Source organism: Tachypleus tridentatus, chromosome 2, assembly GCF_004210375.1.
Source record: "Tachypleus tridentatus isolate NWPU-2018 chromosome 2, ASM421037v1, whole genome shotgun sequence".
Classification (NCBI taxonomy): domain Eukaryota; kingdom Metazoa; phylum Arthropoda; class Merostomata; order Xiphosura; family Limulidae; genus Tachypleus; species Tachypleus tridentatus.
In genome coordinates this window covers 155,319,767-155,337,646 of record NC_134826.1, presented here as the reverse complement: position 1 = coordinate 155,337,646, position 17,880 = coordinate 155,319,767, and the positions used below count along the sequence as shown (strand labels likewise).

General features: G+C 33.9%; 1 protein-coding gene across 2 annotated transcripts in view; it reads left to right on the top strand.

Moving 5' to 3' along the window:
* The first annotated feature begins 4,667 nt into the window (after positions 1–4,667).
* The window catches only part of LOC143245424 (proton-coupled zinc antiporter SLC30A9, mitochondrial-like), a 58,189-nt gene continuing 44,976 nt past the window's right edge, over positions 4,668–17,880 (top strand). For both annotated transcript variants that reach the window (XM_076491772.1, XM_076491771.1), the window contains exons 1-3: positions 4,668–4,732; positions 5,400–5,561; positions 17,320–17,448. In XM_076491772.1, the coding sequence (XP_076347887.1) occupies positions 5,429–5,561; positions 17,320–17,448 (262 nt within the window). In that variant the 5' untranslated portion in view covers positions 4,668–4,732; positions 5,400–5,428. The remainder of the gene's footprint in view (positions 4,733–5,399; positions 5,562–17,319; positions 17,449–17,880) is intronic.

The window sequence follows — 17,880 nt, the reverse complement described above, 5'->3', positions numbered from 1 at the left end:
AGATGGAAAAAAAGAGGCCTCATTCACCAGATTGTCTTGTTTCTGGCAAATCTAAAAGGACTAAAACTGTGAATTAAAATTTTAGGAAAGAGTATAGTGCAAAATATCCGGTTATTGCATCAAAAGTCAGTGACAGTCATGCGTTTTGTACAGTTTGTCACATTGATTTTTCTGGTGGGATAAACGATTGTTCCAATACAAAATCGGCATCTCACCAACAAAAGGCTGAGGCGAAGACAAAAACGATGCACATAACGACATTTATGAGTAAGAATTCAGAATATGAAACCACAAATGCAGAAGTGATGTTCACGCAATTCGTCATTGCTCATAATTTACCCCTAGCTGTAGCCGATCATGCAGGACATCTACTCAGAAAAATGTTTCCAGACTGATATAGCGAAAAAATATGGCTGTGCTAGAACCAAAACTACTCATTGTACAAATGTTGGGTTGTGAAGATGACAAAATGATTTCAAGCATACTTACTAACAGTGTATACAGTTTAGCCACAGATTGATCCACAGGCATGGATAACTCAAAACTTTATCCAGTGCTTGTACGATATCTGTACGGGCTCTGTCTACAATCATTACGCTCAGTCATTTGAAATAGTTGGCATCTCTGGATTCCCCATACTTATTTGTAGCTAGTTTTGGTTATTGAACAAAAGTTAGTTTTTGGTAGTGAATTCTATAAGAGTTGCTAATTGGTTGCTGGTGATGTATATCAAGGGGTTGAGATGTTGGATATAAAGTCTAAAGTTATCTTGCAGACTTTAGTTGTTGATACTTCTGTGAAGAAGGAGATTACATCAAAACTGTTCATTAAGGTTTTATGATTTAGTTAATTAAGAATAGATTTAAAGTTAATAGAATCTTTGAAAAAAAGAGCCGGTTGATGTAACATGATGGAAAATGTTTACGCTATATGTATACCGAGATTGTAGTTAAACAAAAGTCCATACAATATGAAAACTACACTGAGAAACACAACACCAACATTACTTATAAAATACAATGCAGCAACTACCACGACTTCTATATTGGAGAAACAAGATGAAAAATGGAAGCAAGATTCAATGAACAAAAACAAAAAGTCACACAAATAAACACAACATAACAATAGAAAACACCCATATACTAAGTTGGGAAACAATTATAAACAAAAGTAAAATCAAAGAAGCTCTCCTTATAAAGCAACTAAAACCAAAATTAAAACACTATAAAGGAACACCTTTATACCTCTACTAACTAATAAACCTAACATCTAACTACAAACGACCACTACAATCCCTTATCCGTTTACACTCTCGTCCCAAAAACGTATCCATCAAAGATCACTCGTAAACTCTCTTTCTTAACTTGTGGTTTTTCTCTCCTTATAAATAAAAGTGATAATACCCACACCAGAAGTTAAGAGATACATTTTCATTTCAAGTGGCTTTCTTGTCATCAAGGATATACACTTTTTAAATCAACACTTCACATTATACACAATGTCAAGTTAAACTAATACATCTATAGAGCTCTTATATAATCTCTTCAGAATATACAGTGTAAGTTAAACTAGCACGTATATAGTTTTTATATCATCCCTTCACTTTATACAGTGTGAAGTTAAACTAGTACATATATACAGTTGTTATATCATCCCTTCAGTTTATACAGTGTCAAGTTAAACTAGTACATATATATAGTTTTTATATCATCCCTTCAGTTTATACAGTGTCAAGTTAAACTAGTACATATATACAGTTTTTATATCATCCCTTCAGTTTATACAGTGTCAAGATAAACTAGTACATATATACAGTTTTTATATCATCCCTTCAGTTTATACAGTGTCAAGTTAAACAAGTACATATATACAGTTGTTATATCATCCCTTCAGTTTATACAGTGTCAAGTTCAACTAGTACATATATACAGTTGTTATATCATCCCTTCAGTTTATACAGTGTCAAGTTAAACTAGTACATATATACAGTTTTTATATCATCCCTTCAGTTTATACAGTGTCAAGGTAAACTAGTACATATATACAGTTTTTATATCATCCCTTGAATTTGTACAGAGTGTGAAGTTAAACTAACTCAAATATACATTTTTTATATTATCCTTTCACCTTATACACAGTGTGAAGTTAAAATAATAATACATATACTGAGGCCTGATGAAATCCTGTACAAAGATAATAAGAGAAATACAAATAGAACTACTAATTAAGGAAAAAGTGAAAGACTCCTTTATCACGAGAGTCGACGCTTTACTCGACTTGTGCTCTAATCTAAAGTGCATATCGTTTTTATCAGTAAATGTGAAAACAGTATTTCTTGATAGTTTTGGAAAGTATTACGAGAGTAGAGTTTACCTCTTTGCTAACTACCATGGGAGAGATTTGACCGTCTTTGAACAACTTCTCTGATCTTTATGATACAAACCGAACTGTCCGTGAATAGCTTGGCTAGCCGTGTTATGACAAACTGAACTGTCCATGAACAACTTGGTTGACCAACCTAAGACAAATTAACTGTTCGTGGACAAAACTTTGCATCTTGGATAACCACTATCAAATAAACTCAACTGTTCGTGAACACTATCTTTGAATGTGGCTGATACTAATTAAAATTCAATTACTTGTTATTTTGTATCCACCAACTGCAGCAAATTAGCGTCTGCTGTTGTGTCACTATTGAAACATAAAGGTACTGAATAACTGGTGCTACTGGTTTAGAGGATTGTTGACTGTAATGGTATGTTCACTGATGTGATTATATGAGATCATGTAAAAAAATAAGAAATAAACAAGATTGGTCAACTTCACTAGGCCCGATATGGCCAGGTGGCTAAGGCACTCAACTTATAATCTAAGTGTCGTAAGTTCGAATCCCCGTCATGCCAAATACGCCAAAACATGCCAAACCCTTTCAGCCGTAGGAGCGTTATAATGTGACGGTCAATCCAATTATTCGTTAGTAAAAGAACAGCCCAAGAGTTGGCGGTGGGTGGTGATGATTAGCTGTCTTCCTTCTAGTTTTACACTGCTAAATTAGGGACGAATAGTGCAGATTGCCCTTGTGTAGCTTTGCGCGAAATTCGAAAACAAATAAACAAACAAATCAACTTAACTAAATTTTATTTATTTTGTAATTATATTGCATATCTTCAGGCTGAATAGAAATAAAAGTAAATGAGGTCAAATGAAATTAAAATGTAGAGCATGGTATTGAAGATGCAATAAAATATTTGCCCTAAAGCATCGATTTAAAACATACTCTTGCATTTTGAAAATAGAAACCAACCGATCTAAAATTGTGATATGTGCTTCAAATTCTTATCTCTTCTAGTTAACTAATCAGAAATATAGAACACAAAATTATATCTGGTGTTTGTGACGCAAGTAGATTTGTTTCACGTACAGAAAATAAAAAGGGAAGAACATAATACAGCTTTCCTGTGAATCACGTGGTCCTACCTTACAACAGAAAGTGATACCTAGAACAAAATGTAGCCCATGGGCTTTACCATATTTAATAATTTTGGAACAATTCGTTACAGTCAATTCGTCGCACTCTATTTTTGTCTCACCACAGATACTAGGTCACAGCTCAATTCGTAGCACTTGTAACAATTGCCGGGATAAATATTTTGTACAATCGAAATGTAGGCTTAAGAAAAAAAATTTAAAAGTGAAAATAGGGCAAAGTTTATTTATATGAATATATTAAAATGTAATAATTGACACAAATGCGATATGTCGAAACACATTTACTATATTTCATATTTGTCTCAGGCAAATTTAGTTGCACTACAACATTTCAGCAGCCCCTCCCCATTGACTCAGCGTTACGTCTGCGGACTTACAACGCTTAAAACCGGTTTTCGATACCCGTGGTGGGCAGAGCACAGATAGCCCATTATGTAGGATTGTGCTTAATTCAAAACAACAACAACAACAAACATTTCAGACAATATTTTACTGATGTTCGCTCAAATATACCCGCTTAACAGGTGTCGCAGGGGAAGGAGATTGTGTGTGTGTTTGTTTTTCTTATAGTAAAGTCACATCGGGCTATCTGCTGAGCCCACCGAGGAGAATCGAACCCCTGATTTTAGCTTTGTAAATCCGTAGACATACCACTTGTATGAAATGACAACATTAAAGAACCAAATACCCCCTCGCTGCACTTATTTCATGTTTTATTATGTAAAGGAACACAATTAGATATAATTGATATTTAATATAAAAGAATGAGACATATGGCAATTGTATAAAGTAAAAGATAAAGTTACATTACGCTTCAACGGCTTCTGCTCATAAAATTTGTTATTGCTAGTCAATAAATTTTACGTATCATTCAATTTAATTGATCTATAGAGGTCGTTGTCAAATAAAGTGTTTATCGATTTCAGTTGTAATAACAAAGCATCAAATAATGGGTTGTAACAGTTCTGTTAATACTTGCACCTGGAAATTGAATAAAAACATCAAAATGCCTTATGATCATGATTTTAATAAGAAAAATTCCAAGTATTTTTATGAATAAGCCACCGGAGAAAAATCTTTATTGTGTATATTAACAAACACTAAATAGATAATTTGCAGTAGTTCAGAAGAATGTTGGGTGTAAAGAAAAATATATGTAGTGATTTTTTGTGTAACCGATGGATGTTCCGTAAGAGGGAGCTACTTCAGTTCAGGAAAGAATGTTTTAATGGTTTTCATCAGTGTAAGCTCAACTGGATACTTAATTTATTTTGTAAAGCTAAGTGTTAAACGAAGATTATGAAGAAAATAAGTGAATGCGTTCTGTTACAACACTTTAACACTTATATACAATTTAATGCAATTTAAGATAAACAGTACAGCGACAGGCTATAAGTAGTACGACTTACTACTACTAGTGGTAGTGCAGAATAAGCTGCGTTACTTCGGTTATCGATGTTATTTCTAATATTAATATTTTAATATTAGAACGTTTTAATGGCCGAATATTGTATATTCAGTAATATGATATTGCTAGGCTTGGCTAGCTAGCCTAATGTTTCTAAAATTATAGAAGCACTAACAGTATTGCAGGTTTCTACTTCTATAAAACGGGTAGTTATGACTGTACCAAGAAGCTGAGTTCCTGTTCACATTACAGTTAAAAATATTATAATCTAAATGTGTAACTAGAAATAAATTAGAAAAAGCTAGAATATATATTTGACTGCTATAAAGATTATATCGTAAGTTCACTTGTTAAATATTTTCTTTAATGCATGTCAAGTACTGTTCATGTTTAAATAATTTTATTGCACAGACGTAAACATTTTAAAAATTGAGATGCGAGATGCACTTTTTAGAAACCTGTAGTTTTCATGTTGTCTAATTAAATTTTTTTCTCATTTAAGGAGGTTTAGGCCATTTTGTTTACTGAAACATGGTAAGGTCAGTGTTTGTTCCATTTGTCAGAAACCTTGTAGTTGCTACCACTAGACAAAAAATTAGCTACTGTCTTGCACCCTGTGAGGGTAGGAAATTTACCACCTGTCAGACTACTGTATTATATGCAAGTAAGTTTTCATATGTTGGGGTTTTGGCTTCACTACCCATTTTAGAAAATTTAGTAACCTTATGTTTTCTGTTTTTTAAGTTAAACAGAATTGTTCTGGAATTATTACATAAACCATTAAAATATTTATTTATGACTTTTGAAGTTATATATTTGAATTTACAGTTTTTAAAAATGGAAAAAAACAAACCAGTATGAACCATAAAGAATTAAGAGAGAATGTTACAGGTTTGAGAATGTGAGTGATAGGTTTATAAAAGTGTATGTTACAGGTTTGAGAATATGAGTGATAGGTTTATAAAAGTGTATGTTACAGGTTTGAGAATATGAGTGTTAGGTTTATAAAAGTGTATAGTAACATACCTAAAAAAGGTGGGGCCTAATAGGCCCCAGAGCAACTTGAAAGGTTATTAATATTAGGCTAATAATTTTGTATTTAAATGAAATTGCCATTTAAATCTATTAATGAATGGATTAACGAGATTCCCACTGTCCCTATCTACTATCTAGCGAAACCACAGCCATGGGAACGGGCTTGGAGAAATCAGGACTAGAAACGTCTTTTCGTAGGAGTGTTAAATGATTGGATATATGAGTGTTAGGTTTATAAAAGTGTACATTAAATGTTTGTAATATGAGTGCTAGGTTTATAAAAGTGTATATTAAATGTTTGTAATATGAGTGCTAGGTTTATAAAAGTGTACATTAAATGTTTGTAATATGAGTGCTAGGTTTATAAAAGTGTATATTAAATGTTTGTAATATGAGTGCTAGGTTTATAAAAGTGTACATTAAATGTTTGTAATATGAGTGCTAGGTTTATAAAAGTGTACATTAAATGTTTGTAATATGAGTGCTAGGTTTATAAAAGTGTACATTAAATGTTTGTAATATGAGTGCTAGGTTTATAAAAGTGTACATTAAATGTTTGTAATATGAGTGCAAGGTTTATAAAGTGTATATTAAATGTTTGTAATATGAGTGCTAGGTTTATAAAGTGTACATTAAATGTTTGTAATATGAGTGCTAGGTTTATAAAAGTGTACATTAAATGTTTGTAATATGAGTGCTAGGTTTATAAAGTGTACATTAAATGTTTGTAATATGAGTGCTAGGTTTATAAAGTGTACATTAAATGTTTGGAATATGAGTGCTAGGTTTATAAAGTGAACATTAAATGTTTGTAATATGAGTGCTAGGTTTATAAAGTGTACATTAAATGTTTGTAATATGAGTGCTAGGTTTATAAAAGTGTACATTAAATGTTTGTAATATGAGTGCTAGGTTTATAAAAGTGTACATTAAATGTTTGTAATATGAGTGCAAGGTTTATAAAGTGTATATTAAATGTTTGTAATATGAGTGCTAGGTTTATAAAGTGTACATTAAATGTTTGTAATATGAGTGCTAGGTTTATAAAGTGTACATTAAATGTTTGTAATATGAGTGCTAGGTTTATAAAGTGTACATTAAATGTTTGTAATATGAGTGCTAGGTTTATAAAAGTGTACATTAAATGTTTGTAATATGAGTGCTAGGTTTATAAAGTGTACATTAAATGTTTGTAATATGAGTGCTAGGTTTATAATAGTGTACATTAAATGTTTGTAATATGAGTGCTAGGTTTATAATAGTGTACATTAAATGTTTGTAATATGAGTGCTAGGTTTATAAAGTGTACATTAAATGTTTGTAATATGAGTGCTAGGTTTATAAAAGTGTACATTAAATGTTTGTAATATGAGTGCTAGGTTTATAAAAGTGTACATTAAATGTTTGTAATATGAGTGCTAGGTTTATAATAGTGTACATTAAATGTTTGTAATATGAGTGCTAGGTTTATAAAAGTGTACATTAAATGTTTGTAATATGAGTGCTAGGTTTATAAAAGTGTACATTAAATGTTTGTAATATGAGTGCAAGGTTTATAAAAGTGAACATTAAATGTTTGTAATATGAGTGCTAGGTTTATAAAAGTGTACATTAAATGTTTGGAATATGAGTGCTAGGTTTATAAAAGTGTACATTAAATGTTTGGAATATGAGTGCTAGGTTTATAAAAGTGTATGTTATAGGATGGAGAATATGAGTGTATACCAAACATAACTATATCCAGTTTAAAACAAATTTTACTGTGTATAGCAAACATAACTGCATCGCATATAAAACAAATTTTACTGTGTATAGCAAACATAACTGCATCGCATATAAAACAAATTTTACTGTGTATACCAAACATGACTATATACAATAGAAAACAATTTTTACTATATACCAAACATAAATATATACAATAGAAAATAATTTTTACTGTGTATACCAAACATGACTATATACAATATAAAACAAATTTTACTATATACCAAACATAACTATATACAATATAAAACAATTTTTACTGTGCATACCAAACATAACTATATACAATAGAAAACAAATTTTACTGTGTATACCAAACATGACTATATAGAATATAAAACAAATTTTACTGTGTATACCAAACATGACTATATACAATAGAAAACAAATTTTACTATATACCAAACATAACTATATACAATAGAAAACAATTTTTACTGTGTATATCAAACATAACTACATACAATAGAAAACAGTTTTTACTGTGTATATTAAACATAACTATATACAATAGAAAACAATTTTTACTGTCTATATCAAACATAACTATATACAATAGAAAACAATTTTAACTGTGCATACCAAATGTAACTATATACAATAGAAAACAAATTTTACTGTGTATACCAAACATGACTATATACAATATAAAACAATTTTTACTGTTTATACCAAATGAATATATTAAGGGTAAATTAAATATTACTGTTTTTCAAAAATAACTATATACAATTTAAAACAATTTGGCCTGGCATGGCCTAGCGCGTTAAGGCGTGCGCCTCGTAATCTGAGGGTCACGGGTTCGCGCCTGAGTCGCGCCAAACATGCTCACCCTCCCAGCCGTGGGGACATTATAATGTGACGGTCAATCCCACTATTCATTGGTAAAAGACTAGCCCAAGAGTTGGCGGTGGGTGGTAATGACTAGCTGCCTTCCCTCTAGTCTTACACTGCTAAATTAGGGACGGCTAGCACAGATAGCCCTTGAGTAGCTTTGTGCGAAATTTCAAAACAAACAAACAATAAAACAAATTTTTCTGTGCATGCCAAACGTGAATATATCCCCCTCAGTGTGGATTCCTGTATGTAGTGAGGTGACTTCCCAGGGAAAGTTCTGTTCTTTCAGTTTAACTCCTCTGAGATCTAAACATCCACCCACATGTTTGCTGTGCATGGCAACCTGTGAAGAGGAGGAGAGGATCCCAGTGGTTGAGAGGTCCAACCCTAACACACCACTTTGGCCTTGAATTCCTGTAGACGGGTAGTCTTGGGGTGGAACCCCTAGGGTCAGTCGGCTGAACCACTTGGGCTAGGGTCAACCAAGCATCAGTGTTGGATTTTCTCAACAGGTGTTGTGGACTTTATATCTGATGCTGTTGTTTGGATATAATGCTCACAAACCGTGGCATTGCTGCAGTGTCCTTGTTTGACATTGTAGTGCATCCCCTTGTAGGGTGGGGTCAGTGGGCACCAAAAATTATTTTTTATTATGGATCCTTCAAATACAAACTTAAATAAGATAGTGAAAAACAGTGTATAGGTAAACGACCATGTCTTGAAGATTCTGAACAGCAATCTTCAACATCTGTACCTCATTTTTGTATACTACATTCTCTTTCAGACAAACCTTAAGGGCACATCTCCCTTTACATTCAGAAGGGACAAGAGGGTCTTGCTGGCTCTCCAAAGTCAGTCAAAAAGCTTTGCTCTGGTGACATATTGGTGGAAACATCCACATCTAAACACAGTGAGCTCCTCTTACACTTAAAGGTAATTAGGGATATACCTACTGAAGTTATGCCTCATGCTATTTTGAATTTGTCACGAGCAGTTATTGTTGAGAGGATTTGATGAACATCCTCAGTCGGAGATTCTCACTGGTTTCTCCACCAAAGGAGTTGCTGCAGTGAGGCGTATCTCCACTAAGCTAAGATGGAGTTATGCTGCTGAGCAATGTCCTCACTTTAACATTTACATCACTTTGTCCATCTGCCACCATCAAGGCAGGTTATCTTAATTGCAGGGTATGGCCATACATTCCAAACCCTCTCCTGTGTTTCTAGTGTCAGCAGTTCGGTCACTCAAAGACATCACGTTGTGGTTTCTTGATGTGTGCTCATTGCAGTGGCAAGAACCACGGTGCCTCTGAGTGTGAAATGGACCCTTGTTGCATTATTTGCAATAGCTCTCACATGTCTTACTTTTGTTCTTGCTCTAAATGGTTGGAAGAAAAGAGGTGCAGCATTTGAAGATGATTGAAACATTACTTACCTTAAGGCTCAAAGTTACTGTCCATCACTTAACTTCAGATATTTGCTGCTGCATTTCATTCCATTAGTGCAGTGGGGTGCAAGCGGATCTCTGTGTCTCCAAAAGAATCTTTCTCAAACCAAATGAAAAGTATTTGACCTCCGTGGTTAAAAAAGTTAATCAATCAACATCAACACCCATGTCTCTCCTTAACATACATTCCAGCAAACCACAAGATCCACATCATTTGGTTCTGGGTACAGGCATTTCCTCAGGCACGTCTTCCCCACCCCAAGATGCAAAACAATCTTTTGCTCACATCTTCAGTTGCTGGAATCCTCTTTCAACAATGAAGACTTGCCCAATCAACCCAGGGCTAGATCCATGGAGGTCAAATAAATACAATAAAAAACAAGAGATGTGGTTGTAAACAGAAGGGCTCTCCACCCAGTTCACCTACACATAAATAAAAATGGCCATCTTGATACAATGGAACTGTCAAGGTTTATGTTCTAATCTGGATGACATCAAAGCATTGATTTCTTCCTACCATCCTGTATGTCTTTCCTAACAGGAAACATTTCTGAAACCTGCTGATACAGTTACTTTTTGGCAGTTTTCTTTGTTCAGAAATGTGATGGATGAGTGCATGGAGGGGTGGCACTGTTGGTTGATCAGCAGGTTCCCACCTTGTCTTTGCCATTCGACACAACCTTGGAGGCTGTAGCCATCCATGTTTTCTTGGGTCATGCCAACACTGTTTGTTCTCCCTACCTGTTGCTTGGAGAGACCTATGACCAATCAGCTTGGGTTGCTTTCATTGATCAGTTGCTGCCTCCCTTTTTAATCCTGGGAGATTTTAATGGATATCATTCCCTCTAGTGAAGTGCTTGATGGGAGGGGGTCACTATGGAAAGTGTATGTTTTCTAATAACAACTTTTCAATACTGATTCTTATGCTTGTTGTCATGCACCTAGGCAGTTCTTTACTGATATTGATCTCTCAATTTGCTCTCCATCACTGTTCTCCCACTCTTAATGGAGGGTTGACAATAACCCATGAGACAGTGATCATTTTCCTATAATTTTGAGAGAGACTGGCCATGGTCAATGCCACCTGACCTATGTGCCCTGATGAAAGCTGGATCAAGCAAACTGATAGCACTTGTGGGTTCCAATGATAGCACTCCACCATGGACCACCTGAATCAACTTGAAATATAAATCAAATGACAACATCTTATATCAATATTTTTTGACATTGAGAAGGCTTTTGATACAACATGGAGGTATGGCATTTTGTGAGACCTCCATTGGTGTTGGTTATGTGGCCATTTGCCCATTTTTACTAAACATTTTTAATGGACAGGCCATTCGAAGTTTGCATGGGTTCGACACTTTCCCATTCTTTTCTACATGAACTTGGAGTCCCTCAGGGCTGTATTTTGAGTGTCACACTTTTCAGTATAAAGATTAATGCCATCACTGAACAACTCCCTCTTACTGTTGCGAATGGGCTCTATGTCGACGGCTTTCACATCTCATGTCAGTCGTCGAACATAGATATATTGAGCGGCAACTACAAACTGCCCTCAATCGTGTACTGAAATGGACCACAGCAAATGGATTTAACTTCTGTCTCTCTCTACAACCATTTGCATGCACTTTTGCCACCAATGGGGTATTCACCCTGATCCTAAATTCTGTATTGGTGAAGTTGTGTTGCCTGTGGTCCCTGAGACAAAGTTCTTGGAGCTTATCTTTGACCATAAGCTGACCTTTATACTACACATCAAGCAGCTACAAGTCAAATATACAAGAGCACTGAACATCCTCTGTGCCTTCTCTTCCACCACTTTGGGAGTGAATCAATGTTCCATGCTAAAGATATATCGTGTGCTTATTCGATCGAAATTTGACTATGGATCACTGGTCTGTGGCTCTGCCAGGATCACAGCCTTGAAGATACTGGATTTCATTCATCATTAGGAACTTCATCTCTGCACTGGGGCTTTCTGCACTTCCCAGTCCAGAGCTAAATCACTGAGTCTCATGAACCTCCTCTATACCTCCACCATTTGCAACTGTCTTTACTGTATACTTCGAAACTTCATTTTTTACAAGAGCATCCCACCTGTGGTTATGGTTTCCTTCCTCAGTGGGCTACGCTTTTTTAGAACAGATGATCTGCCATTGCTCCTTTTGGCCTTCATATCCAGGTGCAGTTGGCTGAATTAGATCTGTCCTTGGATAACATTTCTGTATCCACTGGTCAGCCCATTCCACCATGGCTTCTTACAGTCCTCTAATGTGACCTATCTTTAAGTCATCTGAGAGAAGTAGACACTCCTGATTGGAAATACTGTCTGTTATTTGCTAAATATCTTTCAAACCATCCTTCTATTCCTGTTCATACTGATGGTTCGAAATCAGGTGACTGTGTGGGCTCTGCCATGGTTTGTTCTGGTTCAGTAGTTGTGTGCAGAATCCCCCCTACAACTTCTGTGTTCACTGCTGAACTGTATACCATTTCTCCTGCCATGGATCACATAGAAGCTAAGCAGTACTCAAATTGCACTATCTATGCTGTCTCACTTAGTTCTATACTGGTTCTGGAAATGCTTCATGCTAGTTCTCACCAATATTCAAAACTGACCAGGTTATTTCTCTTTAACATTTTCCTCTGTCCAGTTTTTCTGAATGCCAGGCCATGTTGGTATTTGTGAGAATGGGTTTACTGATACCTCAGCTGGCACTATCACTGCTGTGCCTGTTCTATACATGGACTATGGTCTTGCATTTAAGGCTGAGCTCCATGCCAGTTGGCAGTCAACTTGGAGTGAGCAACGTAAAAACAAGCTTTTCCAAATAAAACCCTCTATTGGACTTTGGCCGTCTTACTACTGTAAGGATTGGAAAAAGGAAATTGTTCTGACTAGACTACTCATTGGTCACAGTTTTTAACTCAACGCTTTCTTTTATCTGGGACTGATGCACCAATATGTTGTCTATGTAACACTCAGGTCACAAAAAGCCACATTTTACTGCCATGCTATCATTACGACTCTCAGTGATGGCACCATTTTAAACATGTTCTGTCCCAAGGTTTATCCATAACATCAGACAGTGTGATTGGTGAGGGTGGCACTCTCCACCTTAAAAATGTTTTTAGTTTTTTAAAGGCCTTTAATCCTTTTAATGCAATTTAAGTTTTTTTAATTTATACATTAGACCTTTTTTTAATATGATTCTCTTTTAAGAATCAAAGTACTTCCAGTTCAATTTCAAATTAGAAATTGGACATAACGTCAAATAACTCAAAACCAGGACTGGAAAGGCCAACTTCAGGTGTCTAAAACTGCTGTTTGAACTACCTTTTAGTCATCCTGCCAAGTTATAATAATTAAAATTTTGCTACAAGTCTTTTAAGTCTTGTATTACTTTACTTTCTGAAAATGGTCATAATATCAAATAACTCAAAACCAGGACTAGAAAGACCAACATCAGGTAAACAACACTTATTTTTGAACTTACCCGTTAGTCTTCCTGGTGAGTTATGATAATTACTGAAGTTTTTCTCCTACTGCTGTAGACTAGATATAAAAATTGGATTTAATGCTATTTATGTTTTAATTCAAAAATTAAACCTTGTTTTGTTTTATTTTAATTTTCTTTTATGAATTTTAATAATTTTACTTCAATTTTAACTTTTTACTAGATGTTTGGTGCAGATAGCCTAGGTCCTATGCACTATAAAACACCAACCAACTATAAATATACACAATCTAAAATAATTTTTATTTTGTATAACAAACATAAATACACTGCTGCCAAAATCTTAAGGCCAATGAACGTAAAGAAAAAATATGCATTTTGCATTGTTAGACTAAACCACTTATTTGAGTAGAGCTTGGAAAGATGAAAATAAGAAAAGGGAAAATAAAAATAAAAACTTTTTAGCATTTAATAGGGAAAATGTGAACACTATGAAATTAGGCTAAATACTAGCTGGTCAAAAGTTTAAGACCATACCAAAAAGAAGTCCTAAACAGGGTAGGACATGCCCAACAAGAGGTCTCAGTAGTGAGTTGAACGGCCATCATTGCGAATAACTTCAAACATTTGCTTTGGCATGGTCGATATAAGCATTTGCAGAAGGCTGGCTGGAATGTTATTCTAATTGGTGAAGACAGCTTCACGAAGATCATGCACTGTTTGGAATTGATGTCCATTTCTACAGACTTCCCTTGCCATCCACCACCAAACATTTTCAATGGGGTTCATTGGTTGGTCCAAAAGAATCACGTTTTTCACTGTGTATGCCAAACATAAATATATACAATTTAAAATAAATTTTACTGTGTATAACAAACATAAATATAGAAATTAAAATAATTTTTACTATGTATAACAAATATAAATATATACAGTTTATAATAATTTTTACTGTATATATCAAACATAAATATATACATATATGTAAAAACAGAGAAAAGGCCAATTAGCATTCAAGTAGTAGTTATTTAATAGATTTGAACCATTTTCTACATGAGACAAAGAAAGATATGATTGAGGTATTCTTTCATCATGTATATAGATACAGTTATTTGTGGAGAGAAGGACAGAAAGATCAGGAATAGAATTATTTGACAGATTAAGTCCAGAATATTGAAATGTGTTGTTGATGCTAAGGAACAATTTTAGTGTGTTAGGAGTAAACAGTGTAAACTATAATTTAAAAGAACATTTATAAGTATAAAGAACTGTTTCAGAGGTTTGAGTAAGAAATAAATACCAATATCAGCAGTACTCTCTGAAACTGTTAGAGGCTTTACAAGTAGGATGTTTAGGAAAGCTCTAAACAGTTGAAACTGAACAACTAGCATAGTTGTGAGGATGCTTGGAAAAGTGAGAATAAACACTGATGTGATAGCTAAAGTAAAAATAACTTTGTAAATAGGAAGTTCAAAGTAGATAATAGTTTTAAATGTGTAGATAAATGTAGCAGCATCAAGAATAAACTTATTTCCTGTTATTTTAGCATTGTGAGTACAAGGGATTAAATAGATGAGTTTAAGGCTGAAATGGAAGATTCTAAGAGTTGTCACCATGTTGAAACAATATTTGATGAATTTCATCGGTATGCAATTTTTAATTGGCTGTTGTTACAGATCACCTTTACAGAAGAATGGGATAAATATGGGGTAGTATAATGATACAAGGGCTGCTACTAATAAAAGTACTTTGGCAGTTGTTACAGATCACCTTTACAGAAGAATGGGATAAATATGGGGTAGTATAATGATACAAGGGCTGCAACTAATAAAAGTACTTTGGCAGTTGTTACAGATCACCTTTACAGAAGAATGGGATAAATATGGGGTAGTATAATGATACAAGGGCTGCTACTAATAAAAGTACTTTGGCAGTTGTTACAGATCACCTTTACAGAAGAATGGGATAAATATGGGGTAGTATAATGATACAAGGGCTGCTACTAATAAAAGTACTTTGGCAGTTGTTACAGATCACCTTTACAGAAGAATGGGATAAATATGGGGTAGTATAATGATACAAGGGCTGCAACTAATAAAAGTACTTTGGCAGTTGTTACAGATCACCTTTACAGAAGAATGGGATAAATATGGGGTAGTATAATGATACAAGGGCTGCTACTAATAAAAGTACTTTGGCAGTTGTTACAGATCACCTTTACAGAAGAATGGGATAAATATGGGGTAGTATAATGATACAAGGGCTGCAACTAATAAAAGTACTTTGGCAGTTGTTACAGATCACCTTTACAGAAGAATGGGATAAATATGGGGTAGTATAATGATACAAGGGCTGCTACTAATAAAAGTACTTTGGCAGTTGTTACAGATCACCTTTACAGAAGAAGGGGATAAATATGGGGTAGTATAATGATACAAGGGCTGCTACTAATAAAAGTACTTTGGCAGTTGTTACAGATCACCTTTACAGAAGAATGGGATAAATATGGGGTAGTATAATGATACAAGGGCTGCTACTAATAAAAGTACTTTGGCAGTTGTTACAGATCACCTTTACAGAAGAAGGGGATAAATATGGGGTAGTATAATGATACAAGGGCTGCTACTAATAAAAGTACTTATGCAATAAGTATGGGATACTTGAACTTTAATCAAGCCCTCTATGGCTTCTGACAGTGAGATTTCTTTTAGGATGGGTTTTCTATACCAGTTGGTCAGGGATCTAACTTGTGGAAATGCCATTTTAGATTTGCAACTGTCAGAGCTGGGTGATTACTTAGATTAAACTGTAGGGTCAGCCCTTCAGGAGCACCAGTTGTATAGATTAATATCACATAAAATCAATTATTAATCAAAATTATCATTAAATCAATGAGTAATTATGAAAAGCCACTGAAATTTATGTTTTTAACCATGTTATTTATCTAAGTAATCAAAATGTTGCATGACTTATCATTGTTATTGTTTCTGGTTAACTGAATGCTGCTCACTTTAATTAACATCACAACATAGAAAAATATCAACTTATTACAACTCATGTTTCTGATTATTCTGTCTTTCATGAGAATAAATGTTTAGTGAATGTAACTGATTGTTGAATATAATAATAATTAATTAGCAAATCATTCTAATTGCCCATAATATTTTCATTAATTATCTCATGCACTTTACATAACACATAACAGACCCAATGGACCACTGGGTTCATCGCTTGCACTTTACATAAGAGTACACAAGATCTTTGTTTGTATTGTGTTATGAAGATAATGGAACCAGAGGATTGAAGTTTAATATTTTTAAAAGACAGGCGATAGTAAAAACTCTTATTTTTAACATGATGAGTGATTTACAAAATAAACTGCTAGCAGTATACTGAGAGTTTAAGAAGAGAAGTGATTATTTCCTGAAAAGTAAAGGTTGGGTTTAAATTTCTTATTCGTTAGTGTGGAAGTATAGCCTATTTGAGAATTGTTTAGGCTGTTTACGTTTTATAAAGCCCATAATTTCTACATTAGTATTTTTCATTTGAATTTGAACTTATTATTCAAATTAAGTTCATTTGCTAAGCTCTCATGATTATCAGCTAACCGTATCATTTCAGATGTTTCTATTTGGGTCCTATTGGTTCAGAGGTTTTCTTAGTTACATTTTAAAGTAGTAATAGTGAGTGACAAAAAATGGAGAAAAGGAGTAATTAGTGAAATGAAGATCCTTGTTAATTAGTGATACATTGTATTAATTATTTTTGATAATGCACATTAGATGAGTTACTGGATTATTTCACATACAGCTGTGGTCATTATAGTTATTACCTAGTCAAATATTAGTGATTGGTATTGTTTTCATGTATTTTTAGAAACACATCAACTGTTTCTCCTACGATGTGTTGCTAGTGGAAGTAGTAAAGACAATGAAAATTCTTCGAAAGAAACCTCCAAGGAACCTAGTCAAATGAAATCCATAGGAAAAGAAACTATTATATCTGGTAAATATGGCAGGAAATAATGTTGAATTTTTTGTTATATGTTGTAGGATAATAAAAGTTTTTAAAAATGTGAAGATAACCACAATGACAAAAAGACATTTACAAGTGAATAACCTAGATTGTGAACCATAGGTGATATATATAGTGTATGCAAAACATTCATAATAATTTAGTCAGAATGTTTTTGCGCACTCCCAATTTTAATCCTAAACGCCACCCATACACTGATACAGTTGACACAAGTATGTGTAAAAGTTACAATAATCACAACAATAAAGTATTGTGAAAACGTATTGTTGAAATAAAGACAAGTTTACCTTATTAATCCTCAAACAGGATAAACAAAATAAACATGAATTGTTTTTCAGTTTGATAACAATTGGAATACACAAAAAAAATTTGCTTGCTTTAAATGGTTACTTAATTATATAA